A 19,964-nucleotide genomic window follows, 5' to 3' on the forward strand; every position below is an offset into this window, starting at 1 on the left:
CGCTGCCCCGCTCCCCGTGTGTGACACCCAGCGCTGCCCCTCTCCCCCCGTGTGTGACACCCAGCGCTGCCCCTCTCCCCCCGTGTGTGACACCCAGCGCTGCCCCTCTCCCCCCGTGTGTGACACCCAGCGCTGCCCCGCTCCCCGTGTGTGACACCCAGCGCTGCCCCGCTCCCCCCGTGTGTGACACCCAGCGCTGCCCCGCTCCCCCCGTGTGTGACACCCAGCGCTGCCCCGCTCCCCCCGTGTGTGACACCCAGCGCTGCCCCTCTCCCCCCGTGTGTGACACCCAGCGCTGCCCCGCTCCCCCCGTGTGTGACACCCAGCGCTGCCCCCGCTCCCCCCGTGTGTGACACCCAGCGCTGCCCCGCTCCCCCCGTGTGTGACACCCAGCGCTGCCCCGCTCCCCCCGTGTGTGACACCCAGCGCTGCCCCTCTCCCCCCGTGTGTGACACCCAGCGCTGCCCCGCTCCCCCCGTGTGTGACACCCAGCGCTGCCCCGCTCCCCCCGTGTGTGACACCCAGCGCTGCCCCGCTCCCCCCGTGTGTGACACCCAGCGCTGCCCCGCTCCCCCCGTGTGTGACACCCAGCGCTGCCCCGCTCCCCGTGTGTGACACCCAGCGCTGCCCCGCTCCCCGTGTGTGACACCCAGCGCTGCCCCTCTCCCCCCGTGTGTGACACCCAGCGCTGCCCCTCTCCCCCCGTGTGTGACACCCAGCGCTGCCCCGCTCCCCCCGTGTGTGACACCCAGCGCTGCCCCGTTCCCCGTGTGTGACACCCAGCGCTGCCCCGCTCCCCGTGTGTGACACCCAGCGCTGCCCCTCTCCCCCCGTGTGTGACACCCAGCGCTGCCCCGCTCCCCCCGTGTGTGACACCCAGCGCTGCCCCGCTCCCCGTTTGTGACACCCAGCGCTGCCCCTCTCCCCCCGTGTGTGACACCCAGCGCTGCCCCGCTCCCCGTGTGTGACACCCAGCGCTGCCCCGCTCCCCGTGTGTGACACCCAGCGCTGCCCCTCTCCCCCCGTGTGTGACACCCAGCGCTGCCCCGCTCCCCCCGTGTGTGACACCCAGCGCTGCCCCGCTCCCCGTGTGTGACACCCAGCGCTGCCCCTCTCCCCCCGTGTGTGACACCCAGCGCTGCCCCGCTCCCCCCGTGTGTGACACCCAGCGCTGCCCCGCTCCCCCCGTGTGTGACACCCAGCGCTGCCCCGTTCCCCGTGTGTGACACCCAGCGCTGCCCCGCTCCCCCCGTGTGTGACACCCAGCGCTGCCCCGCTCCCCCCCCGTGTGACACCCAGCGCTGCCCCGTTCCCCGTGTGTGACACCCAGCGCTGCCCCGCTCCCCGTGTGTGACACCCAGCGCTGCCCCGCTCCCCCCGTGTGTGACACCCAGCGCTGCCCCGCTCCCCGTGTGTGACACCCAGCGCTGCCCCGCTCCCCCCGTGTGTGACACCCAGCGCTGCCCCGCTCCCCCCGTGTGTGACACCCAGCGCTGCCCCTCTCCCCCCGTGTGTGACACCCAGCGCTGCCCCGCTCCCCGTGTGTGACACCCAGTGCTTCCCTGCTCCTCCCAGGTGACACCCACGGCTGCCCCATGCTTCTGTATTGACTCAGTTGCCCAGAGTAAATACTGGCTAGAAACCAGCCTGGGGAGCTGGGCAGGGTTCCCTCATCCTTTGTAGGGCACGTCCTACAAATCTACATAGCTTTCTATTTTACATGCGTCGCTTTGATGTCTGAGCTCTGCCTTTGAAGTCATGGGTAGCACAGGCGGTTGGGTTTTGCTGCTGTGTGATCCTGTTCCCAAGTCCTTTGACCTTCCAAGCGTGGCAGCAGCAGTTTGGCTCATGTGTGGTCAGCTCAGGGAATCAGATACAGCACTGCACAGGGACACGTTTACCTTTGGCAGCCAGGCCAGGAGAGCTGCGGAAAGGAGGCTCCTTCCACGGCCATCCGAGAGGCTGCATTGGGTCTGCGTGGCAAGGTTTTGGCTGGGGCTGCTGAAGTGTACGGCTGCACAGTGGCCCGGGCAGTGACAGCTTTTTCCCTGCAAAAATAATTAGTAACCTCAGAGCTCTCCTGAGACCCCGTCCTGGCTGCAGCCCCAGTGCTGAGGTGGCTCTGAGGTGTTTTCTTGAAGGCACTGAGTGTCATCCCCTCGGCTGTAGTAATTGGGACAATTGTGTCCTGGCCCACCTAAGTGCCACCTGCAGCTTCACACGGCGACGTTCCTTCTCCGGGCGGGGGGACCACCGCCGGGCCCTATCAGGGGCCAAACTACCCGCCCCGGCGCGCCCCGCGGCGGCGGGTCTGACTGACTACAACCCCCGGCGTGCCCCGCGGCGGCGGGTCTGACTGACTACAACCCCCGGCGCGCCCCGCGGCGGCGGGTCTGACTGACTACAACCCCCGGCGCGCCCCGCGGCGGCGGGGCTGACTGACTACAACCCCCGGCGTGCCCCGCGGCGGCGGGGCTGACTGACTACAACCCCCGGCGCGCCCCGCGGCGGCGGGGCTGACTGACTACAACCCCCGGCGTGCCCCGCGGCGGCGGGTCTGACTGGCTGCAGCCCCCGGCGGGGCCGGTGTCGGTCCGGTGGGAGAGGGTAGCCCTGGCCGAGCGGGTCCCGCCGAGTGCGGGCTGCAGCCCGCCCCGCCACCCGCGGCCTCTGGCCGTGCCGAAGAGGTAGGAGCCGGTTCCCCGCCGCCCTTCCCCGCCCTCGCTGCGCCGCGGGCCGCGCCCCGCTGCGGCGGCGCCCGGCCTCTGACGCGGCGCCCCTTTGCCTTTGCCAGGGCCCCCGGTGGCGGCCGGCGGAGCGGCGCTGCCGCCTTCAAGTCACCGGTGAGTCCCCGCCCGGGCCGGGGGGAGGCGGGCCCTGAGGGCCCCGCACGGCCCGCCGCCGCCCGCAGCCCTGCCGCGGCTCAGCCCCGCACGGCGGGGGGTGCCCTTCACGGAAGGTGAAGTTGCTCGTTGCCGGAGCAGCTGCCGGCCCCGCGGTGCAGCGCTGCGCCCTCCTGGGAGCTCCCCTTAAAAGCCAAATTCTGGAGTTTTTTTATTTTCACCCTACGCTGTAAATCTGCAAAGCCCCATAGAATACGATGCGGAGCAGGCTGACGTTACACAAACGGCTAAATATTTTACCTGGGCTTCTGCCGATACCTGCCCAGGAGATATTTTTCATTTTTTCTCCTTTTTTCTCCCGTGTATTATCTGATTGGTGCCCTACAGCACTGTAGCATCTTATCCAGTGCTGAGTTAGCAAGTGTTAAATGAGTTCTGTGCCCCACAGATCCCATCTCCAAGGTCCTGCCAACCTAACGGAGCCAGTGAGGAAGCCCTGTGGAATGAAATTGAAGACCTGAAACGGAAAGACCTTGCTCTAGACCAGGAAATTGCACAGTTATTGTCTGAGTATGTCCTTGGCCAGTTCAATGCGATGCCTCAATTATTTTTGTTTTTAAAATTAAATATGGCCCAGGAAATATTGCTATAAGCTGACCTCTTATGACTCAGTTTTTATCATGGTGCTGTACGATGTTGATTACAGTGTTGTTTTGAGTTACGGGACCTGTTAAGGGAATTCCTTCTGGTTTATTTAGTAAAGCAAAACAAGTTTTACTAGGAGCTTGGATAAGATTTTAACTTTACCCCAGGTGTTGCTGAAGTAATTGCTTGTAAATTGGGAATGAATAATTCTGACCATCGTGATATGACGACACGTCATGCGACTAGAAGAGCTTGTTCACGTGAGAATTAAAATTGAGATCATGACTTGTATGACCTGCCAAGACCAGATAAAACTGCTTCCTTGATCAAGCGTTCACTTGTTTTGTGTCTGAGGCGAGGGGGTTAAACCTTTATGTTCAAGACGCAGAGATCTTTTCTAGACAAGAACACTCTGGCATGGTAGGTGCCATGGACAGGCTAGTGCAGCTGTTCTGTTGTGGTTTCTTATGACAGACTGTGGCAGCTGCTTATTGGCAACTATTCTGAGATAAGACTGCAGCTTGATTTTTAAAGAGAGGGAATCTCTGTGGGTTATTTGTTGCGAAGGAGTGATATTTTCTAAGATAACGTGTAGTGCGTAAAATTGAAATCATTGAACAACAAAGGCTGTTCCAAAAGCTTTTTTCTTTTTTTTTTTTAGCCTCAAAGATAAACACACCACCTTAATTTTTTTCCCTAGCTACAGATTAGAGATACATATAAGTTGAATTTACCACAGCCTATTTCTCTTTCTACTTGATTCTGAGATTTCAGGTGGATTGGGTTTTTTTTTGTGGGGGGTGGGTGTTTGTGTGTTGGTTTGTGTTTTTTCTTTTTTTTAATAAGTCTTGATGTGGAAATCCTCAAAATGAGGATCTGCTCATTTGTAGCTTTCATGTTTATGACCTGCAGCCGCTATACTTGCTGCCTTTGGATTCTGCTTTAGATGTGCTAGCTTTTGGTGTCTCGGATATCCCTGTTGTGCTTGGTTGGTTGTGGCAGCTCTCGCTATGCAGCAGCAGCGATCCCGCTGTGTCACTTTTGACCTTTCTGGCATTATTGTTACAGAGGCTACAGCCTGGAGGAATTGGAGAAGCACATCTCTCTGCTCCATGAGTATAACGATATTAAAGATGCTGGACAGATGCTGCTAGGCAAGCTGGGTAAGGAAAGGGAAGGCTGTTAAAGAACTTCTTAGTCAGTGTTTTCATATAGACAGAGAGAAGCTACTACGCCATAAAGGCAGAGCTCGTTTTAAAGATTCTTCAGTTCTAGGCTTATATTACCCAATCACTTGTGCAAGCACAAACACTTCTGTTGTTATTTTCTTGGGATGTTTTTAGAACCAAATGTGTGAAATAATTGTCACTTACCAGTATTTTAATCTGTGTTATGGATTACCAACATTTGATAAATCATATTAATTTTTGTCAGTTTTGTTCTTCATATGCTTAAAAAAGGAAAAGTGTTGAAATAAGCAGGGGGCACAGCTGCAGAACCTTAGACTGTTTTTTTAGCTATGGGAGGTTCTGTGGGATAGTTAGGGGCCACTGGGACAAAACCACAACTTTTCTGACTGATCTGATCTTTGTTTAATGAAAGCAATGGTATTTCTCTCTTTTCTAGCCGTTATCCGAGGCGTTACTACAAAGCAGCTCTACCCTGAGTACGATCTGGAGCTTAGCGACTAGTATTGAACCTGAAGCCTGCCACGTCCTGCAAAAATGACTGTTGCTGGGCCATTATGTTTCAGTGTCAGATCGGTTTAGAACTGGTATTAGCTGGCCTCGGAAGTATGTCTGTAGAATTGCAACAGAGCGTAGGTTAACAGCCTTATTTCTAAGAAGCTTTGGAACGTGAAAGTTGATGAATCTATCAGCTGTTTCCTGCTTGTGGGAAAGGGATGTAGGGCTTCGGATAGTTTCTTCTACTACCTGATCAACAGTATTTTGATTTTTTTTTTTTATTGGAGGGGTTTTAATTCAGGTTGATGTTAAGACTCTTCCTGTCGAGCCTTTGCTTCTCTACAACATCACAACATCCAGGGGCTATTTGGATACACTAATCTGCAGGTGGAAGTAGCTATTACTGAATGGATAGAGGAAGTGTGGGTGTATGAATGTGCAATGTACTAGCTGCTTTGAAAGAAAACAAAAAACCCTCAGAAATAGGGAGGGAGGAAGGCTGAAGTTGTGGTGGTTTGGGGGTTTGGTTTTGTTTTATGATCTGGATAAGTCTGGATGTTCCATGCTTTTGTACTTAACTGCTCTGGTATCTAGAGGTTTTTGTATCATTTCTGTTGTAAATGGCAAAATGTGAAGTTGTATTGAACATCCAGTCTGAATAAAGCACCTATCACGTTTCTCAGTAATTCACTTTAAGAGCCTATAAAACATTGCATGAACCTGGGAACAAATTCTTAAACTCTATTCTGAGATAACTATAACATCTATTATTCAAATGTTTCTGAGGGCTCTTAATGGAGGCAGCATGGCAGCACTACCAAGTAATGGGTAGGTGCAGAATTACCTTTACTCTCCCCTAAATGCAGAGTCACTGTGAAAGTGAGCGGTGTCCAAACACAAAATTATGTTGAGCGCATGAATGTTTCAATGTCAGGTGTTAGGATTGAGGGTGACTGTACAGACTAAATTTGGCTGCTTCGTGCAGTTCTAAGTGATGAAGTGCTCTGCTGACTGCAGATCCATTGTCCCTTTTTCAATCAAGCTTGATGTCCTTTGGTCCATTTCTACTTCTAAGATCTTCCTGCCAGTAAGTTTCCCCCTGGTCCCCAGTCAGGCCCATGCTGCAGTCTGCTCACTTCCAAATTTGAATCAAATCAATCTGTCTTTGTAGCGCTTGAAAACCAGAAAATGGTTGCAAAGGCTGCTGCTGAGAATAGAGAATTGGGTTTGTGCTTTCTGTTCTGGACCTGGTGCAGAAACATTGGGATTAAGTATCTTGTTTTACCCCAAAAGCCCTGGGGAGGGGGCTAAAGCAGGGGGACAGACAACATACCTGTACTCTGTGATTCATTCAAGCAAATCCCAGCTAATGTGCAGCTGTACTTCTCTGGAGGGTATTTACTGTGGCCATGTAAGAATGGACTCGTGCATATGGTTACAGGTACATCCTCCCCACCATAACCCTCCTCTTGCCAAGTGTGAGAGACTCCTGTGTTTTGGAGTAGTTTTAAGAGAAGGGAAAAAAATGTCACAAGGCTAGAACTGGGAAATACTAACTTTGTTCTCAAAATGCACATTGCTGTTTTGGCTGGTATTTTCTGTGTGAAAGAACTGGTTTAGCCCAGAGTTATTGCCAGACTAACAAAATGTTAGTATTGCAATGGCACATGCAGCTGGAAATGGTTTTTGCAATGGGAAGTATATACAAAAATTCCTTCAGTTTGCCTTAGGTGTAAGCTGCATGGGATGAAGCGTACTCCATTTACCAAAGTTACCAAAGATTATGTAAGGACTGAGAAGTCCATCTTTTCTTCTCTACCTTGTTGGAGCTAGGAGCACTAGTATTAAAACTTGCAGCTGTACCTGTGCAAGTGTTCTGCCCAGCTCCAGAACGCATGCTTCCGTGGTGATGGGTTTCCACTTCAGTCAGCACAAGGCAGTTGTCCAAGGAAGGTGCCCTGACCTCGGTCCCTTGTCCATGGAGGATGAACACGTGCAGAACCAACCAGCCGAGGTAAGAGCAAACTGCCCTTGGGGAGTCCCTGCGGCTCGGCAGCTGGCATGGTAACGTGCCATGAGGTGGCAGCTATGCTCTGCTGCTGTTCTGGCTGCTCTGTGCAGAGCAGGGAAACCAGAACAACTGAAAGATTTCCAGAGTTTAAGTCAATGACTCCTGGGATGCTTCAGGACAGGACTGGACTCTGCCACTTCATCACAGCCCCTCTTACTGCTCCTTCCAGAGTTACTTCTTGTTACCTTAACAGCTATCTGGGGGATAAAATATGCTGGCCTTTGTCCAAATCCAGAAGAGGAATAGCACAAATCTCTTCTACTGATTTCTATAAGTAAATCTCCAAACTCTCTAACAATGTGTATAGCTGGAAAAGTAGTGGGTGTAATAATGGTTACGGTACTTCAGATTTTTAACTTAGATTTAGAAAGTCTATTTCTGCTACGTCAGACCCAGCTATAATGAGCTAACAGATAACAAATAGTATTACAGAGCTTACAGAGTTTTGCTGAAGGGCAGTACATGCTGTTGGCTTGGAGCTGCTGCAGAGCAGGATACCACAGGCCCCTGAGCACATTGGTTCCTTTCCGGGGGTGGGGGAAAAAAGGCAGCATGCTCTTTTTTTTTTTTTTTTTAATGAGTCAGTGTACTTACAGATGTGCACTGAGCCAAGAAACAGCCTCTTCCCCTTTAGGTCACTTTCAGTTTTATTTCTGGTGTATATTGTGCATCAGTCCCTATTACAAGCCTCTTCCCTGGATATAACCATTTCCTTGCGTTGCTTTGTGTAAGGTGTCTTTTCTCCTGCACATCCCTCTTTTAGTCTGATTTTGAGCGCTTATGTGTCTGAAAGCAGGGCTAATGGAAAGAAAATACTCTAGGGCAGCAGAGGGGAAAACGAAATCCATAGAGTACATAAATTATGCTGCCAGTTGCAAGAACAAATAAATCTGTGCAATCAAGGGAATACAGCCCTGTAAGACACTCTATTTCCTGCTGCTAAACAATTTGGGGATGGGTTTTTATATCTTAGCAACCTAACGTTCCCCAAGTCAACAGGAATTTTGGCACAGCTAATTCCTGTTAATGAACTGTTTGTGATGCTTTAAAAAAAACCATACAGCCTGTCACTGAAAAAAATGCCTCTCTGATTAAAGTCATTTCAAGGAAAGGGTGGAAGTGAACTGCAATTAACCTCTTTCCTTCTGCTGTCCATCATGCTGTCAGCATGTAGCTGTGCTACAATAGAGGTTGCTTGTGGACGTTCCCGCCGTAGCACGCACTCAGCAGTCTGCAGCGTGGGCCATCTCAGCATCCATCTTATGGAGATGACTTTTATCCTGATGGCCTAGTGTTTTCTCTAACTCTGTTTTCACTTTAAGCTGACAGTCCCAAATTGCCTTCTGTATACTCTGCAGATTCCACTGGGTTCTCAGGAGAGCATCATCCAGGGTGAAAACACCATCGCGTATTCTTCGCACTTGTGTGCACACGGCAGATGATTTCAGCTCCAGACCAATCTCATGAACTATTTTTCGGAGGTACTGCTGAGTCTCGTGCAAGCAATGGACTTCTAGAAGGACACAGAGATTCCATCAGAAGCAGCAAAGTGTTGATGCAAATTCAGACCTTGATTGTAAATCTAGACATTGCCCACAGTTATGCTGAAAAAACTGGTTTGGTAGAAGAGACCAAGATACAGCATGGTTGGATTATGGTTTTCTGGAATACTGCAGGGTGTCCTAGCACCTCCCAAAGTGAATGTTTTAGAAAACAAACCCATAGATAGAGGAGACTAATGTAGAAATTTAGGTATTTCAAAGGGGATACGAAAAGGTACCTTTTTAATAAGATAATTTGTGAGGAGGAGGAGACTGGTTGCAGGACAGGAAACAACACTTAAAAAAAAAAAAAACAACACAACCACAGTGAACTGCATTACACTGCAACACTGGGATAAAGAAGAAATTTGCCCTATAGGTATTCACTATGCAAATTTTCTTGCCTCAATCTTAGATCTGGAACAGGCAGGGAAAATCCTGTAGTCAGGTGCACAGCTGACTTGATTTACTATAGCAGCTTCATTAGTGTGAGGGTTCCAGATCTTGCCCTACCAAAAAATCTTTCCACCGCAACAAAGAGTTGATCTAATGAGGAGATGCTTTTGTGACCTTGGAAACTATGAATCATTAAATTTTCTGCAGGAATTACCAGTTACAAATTGATACAAAGTTCCCACCAACTCACTTTGCATTAAATCACAGATAAGAAACTGAAGTTCACTGACTTATCTGCCATAACATATACTCATCTTCCCCTGTGGTTTTGTACCAGTCCTACCTAGCTGGAATTCTGGAAGCGTGAACTGGAGGCATCGGATCGCTGTGATTATAGGAGCACTTTTTCCCATGGGGCGAATCAACCCTTTGACAGCCAGCTCGTATGCCTCTTGTGTTTTCATATCAATGTTAGAATACCTGGAAAAAGGAAAAAATAAGGAGCAGAGCAGACACTTGGTACTTCTCTTCAATGGGATTCAAAATATCTCCACCCCCAATAAAGCAGAGCTGCAATTTTTATTCTTAAAACTGCCCATGTGTTGAGTCTTTGCATACATTTTAATGCTATACATACTGTCAGCAGTGTTGCGCAGTTTGGGAGGGAGGTACTTGATCATGTCTACAAGATATTTTTGTAGGTCCTAATGTAGCTAATAGGTCCTAAAATAGCCAGACATTTCAGGATACAAGAGAGACACTTAACTGCAACCTCTCACCACAGTACAGAGCATTCAGAGTAACTTCTCTCTGTTCCTCTCCAGTACTCCAACCTTTAACGACTTTGATTATAGCTAACAAAATCATCTCATTTGTTTTAAAGACCAGCAAATGGCAGTCGGATCAGGTCAGCTGCATTTCCCCATTGGATACGTACATCAGCAGGGCCTTATGATTTGTTCCTTGAATGACAGCGAGAATCCGTTCCACCTTCTCCCTTGTGATATGGTCTGCAAATATCAAGGTAGAAACAGTGTCTCAATTATCCATCCAGAAACTGGAAAGAGACAGCAGTCTGAAATGTGCCGTCAGGGTATTACTGTCCCTTTGGCAGGCAGTCACACCGGAATGGGCTGATGAGAACCGCCGAGAGGCGGCTTTAGCAGAGTCACTCCCCCTGGCTGTGCCATGGTAATGCGCAGAGCGGCACAGCGCTGGACTACACAGCGAACAATCATTCTGCTTAACTGATTTCAGGACGTTGGCTCCAATTTCTCTTATAGTGTGTTTGAAGTGTTTCATTCAATTAAAGCTTCTAACCGCTATCTCTAGGTATGATTTATGGAGGGATCTGGGTTCCACCCAATCCAGTAGCAACCACTGTGATCAGGACTCATTCTGGCGTCCTATATATTGCGGTTTTATTTAGCACAGCACCACGATGTCAGGACTGTGTGTGGGCGTATGTACAAATAAAAACTAGAAAGCGTTTAAGGCATACCTCTTATCTTTGTGCAACTTACCAGGTTAAATGCTTTGCAGTTAAAATGCTATTTGTTTTGTGGTTTGGGTGTTGTTTTTTTTTCAAAAACACATCAACTGAGTTTCTTACCAAATGTTGTCTTCTCCACTAGCTTCCCTGTGTCTGAGAAGTCATCAGTGGCTTTACCAAACAGCCCACTGACAGTGTAAACCTTGAAGAAGGGCAAAGAGTGCAATTCATCAAAGAAATATCCCAAGCAATTGAGCAGCAATAGCCTGCCATGCAGCTGCTAGGAAGTGCAGGCTACGATAATGTCGCACAAAGATGGCAGTGTCCCCTGCTCATACGGCCACGTGTGCACGCTTGTGTGAGGGATGAATTCTGGACCCTGTAAAGCTCTCAAAAGTATCGGTGGGTTTGAGGCTCAAAAGCAGAATCACTGCCACAAGGCCGGTCCGGGGCACCGGGGCAGGAATCAGGTGTGAGGTTGCGCTCAGATGTTCTGAGGCCCTACCTTGGTCAGGTGGCAGTTGTACAGATCAGTGAGTAGCTTGTTCCCATCGCCTATGCCAAGCACTGAAACACAGAAGACAGCAAACCCGTTATTCGGCCACATGGGAAGTTCCTGATGTGCACTTACACAGCGCTGCACACTCACGGTACTTTTCTTCCCCCCTGGACAGGGCTGTATCTCCTTAGAAGCCATGCCTAAGCATTGCAATCAGACGCCCAAACTATTGCCTGTCATTAAAACTATAAGGCTGTAACTAGGGCTCTTAGATTTCCCCGGAACTTTCCACCTGGGGGCAAACACTTAGCAACACTGGCCACAGTGAAGCCAATTCAAGTGGTGGAGTGGAGTCCCGGGGGGGGGTTAGGTGGCAGATCGCTGTCGGTGTCATGGGCAGAAGCTTGGTGTCTCACAGCAAAGCTCGGGCACTGCAGGTGAGGGGTTGCTCCCATCTCCTGGCTTTGCCAGGGTCTTGTTGGATCGTTTCTTCTGTGTTTCAGCATTTATACCCTAGCTGGGTTTTGAGCCCCGGGGGACTCCTGCTGCGTTATGTCTGAGCGTTCACGCTTCTTCCCCACGTGGAAACCCATCACCTCGCAGCCGGCGGGATGCAATGCTTCTCCGGGATGAGACCCACCGAAGACTCCCGAGGCCTTCACGTCCAGCCGGTGACCCGCTCCGATCTTCAGCCGCCTGAACCGCGGGCCTCGGACTGCAACGGAGACGTGGTCGGGGCCGGTCGGCACCGCCCGGCCCGCGGCTCCCACCGACCCCCTCCCCAGGCCGAGGCCCCGCGGCGGCTCTTACCGAGGGGGTGGTCGGCCAGCACCGGCACCCTCGCCGCCACCAGCCCCGCCGCCCCGCCGTCGCCACCAGCCGGGGCCGGCAAGAAACGGATGTGCTGCCGCGGGGGTCGCCCCGGCGCCGCGTTCAGCTCTGCAAGAGAAGCGGGGGTCGGTCAGGGGCGGCCCCGGGTCGGGGCGGGGGGGGGGAGGGTCCCGCCGCCGTCGTGCCCTCACCGCGCAGCAGCCGCGTCTCCACTGCCTCACGGACGCGGTTCCAGGCCACCCCCGCCGGCTTGTACACGGCGAAGAGGCCTCCCGGCACCGCCGCCATGCCGCCCCGCTCCGCCCCGCTCCTCCGGGCGCTTCCGGGGCAGGCGGCGGCGGCCGGGGGATGATGCTGCTGCTGCGGCGGGCGGCGGCGCGGGCGGGGGCCCCGCTGCTGCGGCCGGGTCCCGGCTCCCCAGGCAAGTGCCTTCCTCCCCGTCCCGCTCCTCCCCGGTCCCCTGGCCCGGCCCCCGCTGTCCCCGTCCTCCGCGGGCAGCCCCAAGGGCGTCCCGTCGGTGCCCGCCCCGTTTCCGTGCCCGCGGGCGTTGGGGACCCGCCGGGCCGGTTCCTCAGCCCCTGCTCCCCGCAGGCAGAGCCTGTCTGAGCCACACCGAGCCGTGGGCCCAGGATGGACGCAGCGGGGAGGAGGAGGAGGAAGGGTGCTACCAGCTGTACCCTGGGCACATCCCCACCAGCCCGCTGCAGAAAGCGCTGCTGGCTGCCGGCTCGGCGTTCATGGCTCTCTACGACCCCTACAGACACGGTAAGACCAGCGAGGGGAGCTCATTCCACCCAGGGTTCTCATGAACTTCCAGCAAATCCTGCCCCGTATCTCCTGGGAGTTCCTCAGGGGACTTTATTTCTCTTTCTGTTGGGTGAGACATTTAGTAATGGGGCAAGTGTAGGACTGAGACCAGGCCCAGGGCAGGAGGCTGTGGAAGAGAGGGGGTGAGGAACCCCAAACACCCTACAGTGATCTCCTCCTGCACCACTGTGATGCTACCCAGCCCCATCTCATTCCTCCCTGGTCTCCCAGGCTTGACGGCTGCTCCCATATCCCTCCCTGTGGGTGACACCAGGGCAGAGCAGCCCTGAGACTGAAGATCCATGATTTGTGGGGTCCTTGCTTGCTCCTGGGCAAGGGATTTATTGCCCCATTTCCTCACCTGCCAACTGAGGAGAGCTGGGTGTTGTGAAAACCACCCTTGGGTCATTCTCTGGTCTCTCTTTCAGACATGGTGGCAGTCCTTGGAGAGACCACAGGCTGCCTTGCCCTGCCTAACCTGCGAGACAAGATGAAACACCACCCTGAAGGTTACCGCATCCTCCAGTGCGTCCCTCCACATCCCTCCCTCCCTTGTTGCGTGGTTGGTGGTGGGGAGGGAGACACAAGGACAAGCATGTTCCTTTGGCACTGTGAAAGGAGAGCCCTGTGCTCCCTGCCTTGAAAGCAGCACAAGCATTTTGTTAGCTCTAACCCTCCAGGTTGTTTATTTCACTTTAAACAATCACAAGAGCCCCATGACAAGTCTAAGGGCAACAGCAGAGCAGCCGCTGGGCCCAGCCCTGTTTCAGGTGCTGCTGTCTGTCTGTTCTGCTTCACTGCTGGAACCGGCAGGTGCCAACACAAGGAGATACGGCAGTAGGCACAGGGGAGAAATCCATGGACGTGGATGCTGAGCAGCGATGAAAACCCACCACGTCCATGGATTTCTCCCCTGCGCCAGCTGCTGCATCTATTTGCGTTGGAGACTTCATCTCGGCTGGTCTGCCTCCTCCTTAGATACCTCCATATTTTCTTTCCCAGCACCCCCAGCATCTCCCCAAGCCGTGAAATGCAGCTACTTCTCTTGTCTTCTTTGTTAAGACGTGATCACTTTTGCTTTCATGTCTGCAGGGACTTGTTGAGTGCAGCTAGGCTGAGGACCAGGAGGGACTTCATGAGTCTCTTACTAACCAAGATCTTACTGCTTATTTGCCTGTCTTCTCCCTCCTTCTTGTTACGTGTCATGCCTGCTGCTTCCGTATCGTTTGGGTTGTACCACGAAGGGGCTGGGGAAAAGCTGCTTTTTGCTGTGTGTTTGTGCAGAGTAGCCTGATCCTGGCTCCAGACACTGATCCGGCAAAGCACACAGAACACCAGGATGGGAGAGGGGACAGCAAAGGCACCAAGGGCAGGGGAGAGATGTCTGCACCTTGCCCTGTTGTATTGCAGGGATTTGCACTGGTCCAATTTGTCTGCACACAAGTGGTTTTTTTTAATCTTCTAAGCTGCTGAGGTCCCTTTGACACCAAATACACAAAGACGGGTCTGCAGCCAGGGTAAAGCTGGCGTGAGTCCTGCTTATCTCCCTGGCACCTCCACTCCAGGAGCTGAGCAGCTCCTGGATCCACTACAGGGCTTTTATCATGGAAAGAATATATCCTGTGCATGGAAATAAAAGGGCTTTTGTTTGGTTCCAGGGCTGTGGGGCACCTGTTTGCCAACAACCTGGAGAGGAGACCTTTCCATGCACGGCTGCCACGTGGCTGGTGGTGAAAGCCTGAGCAGGAGAGAAATGAAACCTGCATTTAGAACAAGTTCCCTCCCCTTCCTTTGAAGCTCTGCCTGTGTTGCAGGGATGCTAAAGAGCTCTGCTCCCCCAGGGCCGGCTGTTGCTGGGGGCTGTACCTGGCCAGCAGCCTGTGTGGCAGCATTTCAGTGCAGAGGACACCAGTGTTTTACCATCCAGAGCTTTACAGGGGCACAAGATGAGGGCTCTTTTATTGCCAAGGCTTCAGGTAGATCCTTTAAGCAATTTCTGTCCCAGCCTCAACAACAGAAATAAGGGTGGTGCTATCCCTGCAGCAAGCAGTCAGGATCCATGCAAAGAAAATGCCCAGGAAGGGCAGAGGCAGGGGATGGTGTTTTCCAGGGCCTCTTTTTCTCCAGGACCCCCTGCTGTGGGTTTCACTGGGACACTCACTGACCTGTGTTTTGCTTTCAGGGAACGGCCTCGCATCCGTCTCTCCACCCTGGACATGGCCAGGCTGCGGGGGCTGCCGGATGGCTCACTGGGCCGCGAGTATGTCCGGTTCTTGGAGGACAATGTGAGTGTGGAGTTTCGCAGGGTGCGAACGGCTGTAGTTGATCCCTGTACCAGGAGCATGGATACACTTTAGAGGGAGATTGGAGGAACCAGTGGGGAACCCACCAGGAATGAGAGGGAATTGGGGAGCAGGATGAGATACGGAGTGTTGGATGATGCTGGATGTGTCACCAGTGCTGTGTAGTCCTTGTGTTTTGTCTATGTAAATGACACTGACCCCCATCATTAGGGGCTGGGAGATGTGCTGAAAGAGGGGACCACATATTTCTGTTCAGTAAAGAATGAGACCAGAAACTTGAGGTTTGGAAGGGGCTGAATTGGACCTCTTTGGATTTGCAGAAGGTTTCTCCAGACACCCGGATGCCGCCCAAGTTTGTTGATGATGAAGAGCTGGCGTATGTGATCCAGCGGTACCGAGAAGTCCATGACCTGATGCACACCCTCCTGGGCATGCCAACCAACATGCTAGGTGAGCAGTGGTGGGCTCAGAGGGCTGCATTGGCAAGCCCCTCTGATGGTGCTCAGCCACCTCTCCCAGGAGGGAGCGGGCTGGGCTAGTTGGACTCCCCAGTCCTCAGCTCCTGGAGGTGTGCAGGGAGGTTTGTATCATCACTGTCCTGCATTGCTGGCTCTGTGGTGACCGAGAGCCTGCAGGATGTCACCCTCCCCCTGCTGGGAGATGCTCTGCCCAAGCCCTGGGTGCAGGCAGCTGCTGGGTGGGTGGGTGGTTGTTTGCTGCCTGGCAGGGAGGGTGGCACTGAGGGAGGGATGTTTTGCAAGCTCTGAGTGAAGGCAGAATTGGAGGGTTCCTGGTTGCTCCTTATCTGTGCATCCCAGTGTCCTTTGCCCTCGTTTTGCATCTGACTCAATAGCAAGTTGCAAGTCGAGCCTTGCTGGTGAGCCTGCGGGAACCGGCATGTCAGGTCTCCTGTGCAGGCTTTGGCTGAGACCTGGCAGCATTTGTAAGAGGTCTGTCCTGTGCTGAGAGATGGGAAAGCTGCACAGGGGATCAGACTTCAGCAATTGCATTGCTAAAGATCTTCAGGGACGCAGCCTGCCCAGGAGGTGTTTCCCAAGCTTACAGGGCATAGCAGGGTGCTGCTCCCTCAGGAGCCCTGGGCTGTCCCTCTTGGGTGGGTGGTGCACAACAAGTCTCATCCTAGCACAGGATGATGCCACGGCCAGGCTTGGGAAGCATTCCCAAGCCCTGCCACAGAGGTGGAGGGGATGGGTGCGTAGCCATCCTTAGGAAGGGGCAGATCGTGCAGCCTGCATTGCAGGACTGCATGGCCTTGCCAGCCCTTGACTCAGGCACCCTGCCCTTTCACAGTCTCCCTGCTCCCTCCCAGGTGAGGTCGTGGTGAAGTGGTTCGAAGCCATCCAGACGGGGCTGCCCATGTGTGTCCTGGGAGCAGCATTCGGCCCTGTCCGTCTCAGCGCACGGTAGGCACCGATGATGATGAGGGAGTCTCAGCCCTGGGGATGCACCAGCCTGGGTGGTGCTTTCCAGTGTCCTCTGGGGATGAAGAGGGGGTACTGCTAGTTTGCAGAGGGAAGTCAGTCAGGGATCCCTTGTTTGAATCTGCTGCTCTGCCCCTACAGCCCAGGGAAGTGGTGACAGCAGGAGGCATGGCATTGCCTGGTCACTGAAGCAGAACCTGATGATTCATCTGCTTCCAGCACCAAATCTCCTGTGCCAGGCAGAAGCAGCAATGCCCAGGCCTGGCTGCCCTTGGCTGGGCATGTGTAAAGGGCCAGCAGGATCCTCACCACGCTGACGGCCGTTTCCTGCCCCAGCACATCTGTTCTGGTGACCCAGCACAGTTTGGGGATTACAGAACCTGAGGTCTGATCTTGGGTTAGCTCCTGACTGTAACCTTCCCAGCACGCTGTCCTCTTCCGTGCCTCAGTTTCCCCTGTCAGATAAGCAGAAGGGATGCTAGAGGGGTGGAGGGCCTGATGGTACATGGGACACATGGGGCTGGCATCTGCCGGAGACTTGGAGAAGGAAAGTGAAAACAAAACATGGAAATCAAAACTGTCACCATCTGTGTCTTTTGTTCCAGAAAGCTGCAGGTCCTGGCCACTGAGCTGGTTCCCTGGGCGATTCGGAGCGGGCGCAACGCCAGCTGTATCCTGAATGTTTACTATGAGCAGCGCTGGGAGCAGCCAGTGGAGTCCCTGCGGGAGGAGATCGGCATCTTCCCTCCCCCGGCCATTAGAGTGTGAGACCTCAAGTACAGGGAGGGGACAGGGGATCCCTGTTGGCAGACAGCAGAAGTACCCTGCCGTGCTCCATCTCCTCCTGCCCGGGAGCGCAGCATGGCTCTGCTATCAGCCACCACGGACCCAGGGACTGACTTTTCTCCTGCCAAAAGCTGTCACCCTCCTGGTGGTAGAGGCCAAGTGGCACCTCCCTGTGCCATGACAAAACTCAATCCTTTTTGCTGTTTGTGATTCAGTGGAGGGATGGCAAGTCCCACTATGCCTTTGCCGGCTGGGTCTGGCTGCTGGCTCCATTACTGGTGCTCCGAAATGCTGGGATGGGGAGCGAGCAGAGCTGGTTTACAACACACTGGAGCAAACTTGGCCTTCTGCAGCTCTATGGCTGTATAGGTAAATCCCTCCTCGCACCCTCCCAGGGAAGACTGAGGATTAAAGTCTTGGGGCCACCCTGGACTGGAGCTAAAGCAGCAATTTACAGAGCAGCCCAGGGGCAGGTTTGGTGTGTACAACAGTGAAATCCCATTTTGCACTTGTGCCTGACTGGTCTCCTAATGGGTCATGTGGGATGTGCCTCATGCCTTGGAGACCAGGTGGTGCGTGATTGCATGCCCATGGAACAGGTGGGGAATTACCTTTGGATTTTATCTCTGCTGGATTGGCTGCTCAAGAGCCGATCCCAGTCTGCCGTGTCTCCCTGTAGTCCCTCCCCATCAAAAATGCTGAAATCCACGTGATTGCGCTGGGTTTTCAACAGGAATTGTCCCCTCCTTGGGCAACAAAGTGACGTGATTGGGAATAAGAGGCTGAATCCTGGGAGTGCATATATGGTGGCTGGTTGCACGGCATCTGGGAACTGATTGCTGTCTGGCTTGCTTAAACAGGGCTCTAGACTGCCGGTGGCTGGAGTGCAGAGCTGTCGGATGCAAGGGCAGAGAGCCATGAGGCCAGGGGCTCTTTGTACATGTGGGTTTGCTGTTGCAATTCCTTCTTGCTTAATAAAATCCATGATGGAGCTTGTGGTTCATTATTCCTCTCCTTCTGCCCCATCTCCCCTTTCTGAGGGAGAGATCTGATCCCTTTTCACTCCAGTGGGTTCTGCTGTTCTTTGTCTGCGGTGGAAGGTGATGGCAGGGCACATGGCGTGGCTGCACATCCCTGGGGACTGGGGCACAAAGTGGGCTGTGGGACTGCATCTTTCCAGCTGGGATTTGGGGGTGCTGGGCTGTTGAGTGGCTCCTCGTGGTGGTCATTGCAGAAAAGCCTGGACAGGGGCAGATTGGGGTGCGGAGCAGGAGTGGGGCAAGGCTGGCAGCTTCCTAAAGTGATCCTGGATCATGGGAGGAGGAGGTGGGGTCCTTTGGAACATGGCATTGTCCCCCTGTGAGTTTCACTGGCCCCATCCCAGTCTCCCATGTGATGCTGGGGCAGATGGGCAGGAGCAGGGACTGATGGTGTGGCCAGGGGTCAGAGTTGCTCCATCCTAGGAGGCTGCGCAGGAGCAAAACTCATGATTTTTGGGCTACACTGGCTGCTTTCCTGCACCTCATGGCTCCCTGTTTTCAAGTTGTTCTCCCCACCGCCCTGTGCCAGCCAGACTTTGGGTTTTTCTCTAAAACCGGGCTCGCACCTCCCCTTGGCCTCTGCAGTTATTTGAAGTAGATAAGAGAGGATATAATATAAATACATTCTTTAGCTACTGTAAAACACAGAGTGGGGGTTGCATTATTGCAGTGGTTGAGGCAAAAGAAGTGTTTGGCCCTAAAATGAACCAGAAATGTGCTTTTCTGTATCAGAAACGTGTTGGAGCTTTGAGGTGGTTAAACCAAAGGGAAGCAAAGATTTGCTGCTTCCAGAAGCCATGAGCAGCAGTCAAGGAAATGTGTGAAATGATGGTCGTGAGAGAGGGTTTCGCTGCACTTTAGGTTGTTTAGTGTGGCTGTGCAGTGCTCGTGCTGCCTTCATGTTGCTTGGTGGGCTGGTGCCAGTGCTACAGAAATGGCACATAATGTAATTTTAAACTGCATCTGCTCAGCCAGATCACTTAACGGCCACCGCGGCTCCTGTTCACCACGGCTGCTGCTTGTCGAATCTGCAGGAAGGAAGGAAGCGGAGGCAGAGGAGGGGAGCGGGCAGGTCAGACACAAGCCATGCCAAAATGCATTCTTCTGGGAGATGTATTTGCTGCGGACAAGTGGCAGCTCCACCACTGCCACCAGCGGTGCCCCGTGCCCAGGCTGCTGGGGTCATTTTGGGGTGCGAAAGCCATGACTGCTGAAGGAGGTGATACGATAGCCATAACCAAAGAAGGAGGTGATGCTGCTACAGAACTGCGGACAGACCCGCTGGGATGGATGCACTCCTGTAAATCGCCAGGAGAGCCGTGTCCCGGAGCTCCTCTCCCTGTGTGGGTCTGTGGCCCCGGTACCGGTCTGCCGGGGGCGGCGGGGCTCCCTGCGAGGCGGCGGCGGCCGGGGATGGCGGTTCGCCACGGCCCGTTGCGGTCACGGAACCCCGAGAACGATCGCCGCGCCCCGGCGGCAAAATGCGACTCTGGTGGGACTCGAACCCACAACCTTTGAATGACTCCCGTCACCACGCTAGAAGTCCAATGCGCTATCCATTGCGCCACAGAGCCCTCGCTTTG

The 19,964-nt window shown here is 53.6% G+C and overlaps 3 protein-coding genes and 1 non-coding gene across 4 annotated transcripts; 2 read left to right on the forward strand and 2 right to left on the reverse strand.

Moving 5' to 3' along the window:
- Positions 1-2,526: 2,526 nt before the first annotated feature.
- On the forward strand, positions 2,527-5,859 carry SWI5 (SWI5 homologous recombination repair protein; the record flags this gene model as incomplete). The annotated part of the gene is made up of 5 exons (XM_064469143.1): positions 2,527-2,687; positions 2,795-2,843; positions 3,292-3,413; positions 4,557-4,651; positions 5,115-5,859. Coding segments are annotated over 5 exons (492 nt in total), but the record flags the coding sequence as incomplete, so codon positions are not given.
- TRUB2 (TruB pseudouridine synthase family member 2) lies at positions 5,436-12,322 on the reverse strand. The gene is made up of 8 exons (XM_064469141.1): positions 12,195-12,322; positions 11,983-12,111; positions 11,813-11,887; positions 11,179-11,240; positions 10,794-10,875; positions 10,119-10,191; positions 9,525-9,661; positions 5,436-8,757 (listed from the first exon to the last, which is right to left on the reverse strand). Exons 1-8 carry the CDS (start codon positions 12,289-12,291, stop codon positions 8,468-8,470), a joined length of 945 nt encoding a protein of 314 aa, XP_064325211.1. The 5' UTR covers positions 12,292-12,322; the 3' UTR covers positions 5,436-8,467.
- COQ4 (coenzyme Q4) lies at positions 12,296-18,333 on the forward strand. Its single transcript, XM_064469142.1, has 8 exons — positions 12,296-12,428; positions 12,599-12,768; positions 13,239-13,335; positions 14,993-15,095; positions 15,434-15,563; positions 16,444-16,537; positions 17,161-17,319; positions 18,202-18,333. The coding sequence occupies exons 1-8, from the start codon at positions 12,352-12,354 to the stop codon at positions 18,260-18,262; spliced, it is 891 nt and encodes a 296-aa protein (XP_064325212.1). The 5' UTR covers positions 12,296-12,351; the 3' UTR covers positions 18,263-18,333.
- A 1,532-nt stretch (positions 18,334-19,865) lies between these two features.
- TRNAR-UCU (transfer RNA arginine (anticodon UCU)) lies at positions 19,866-19,955 on the reverse strand. Its single transcript is given in 2 exon segments — positions 19,866-19,901; positions 19,919-19,955. It is a non-coding gene; the product is annotated as a tRNA-Arg (tRNA).
- Between the last annotated feature and the right edge of the window lie 9 nt (positions 19,956-19,964).

This window comes from Phalacrocorax carbo, chromosome 18 (genome assembly GCF_963921805.1).
Source record: "Phalacrocorax carbo chromosome 18, bPhaCar2.1, whole genome shotgun sequence".
NCBI classification, from domain to species: domain Eukaryota; kingdom Metazoa; phylum Chordata; class Aves; order Suliformes; family Phalacrocoracidae; genus Phalacrocorax; species Phalacrocorax carbo.

Bases quoted from the DNA above. Each gene is read 5' to 3' on its own strand.
- TRUB2 (XM_064469141.1), bottom strand. From the start codon at position 12,291: ATGGCGGCGGTGCCGGGAGGCCTCTTCGCCGTGTACAAGCCGGCGGGG. The intron at 10,192-10,793 runs GTAAGAAACTCA...TGATATTTGCAG, and splicing joins AGTGGAGAAGACAACATTTG to ACCATATCACAAGGGAGAAG. The intron at 9,662-10,118 runs GTACGTATCCAA...TCCTTTTTCCAG, and splicing joins AATCATAAGGCCCTGCTGAT to GTATTCTAACATTGATATGA.
- COQ4 (XM_064469142.1), top strand. From the start codon at position 12,352: ATGATGCTGCTGCTGCGGCGGGCGGCGGCGCGGGCGGGGGCCCCGCTG. The intron at 12,769-13,238 runs GTAAGACCAGCG...TCTCTCTTTCAG, and splicing joins CTACGACCCCTACAGACACG to ACATGGTGGCAGTCCTTGGA. The intron at 15,096-15,433 runs GTGAGTGTGGAG...TTGGATTTGCAG, and splicing joins TCCGGTTCTTGGAGGACAAT to AAGGTTTCTCCAGACACCCG.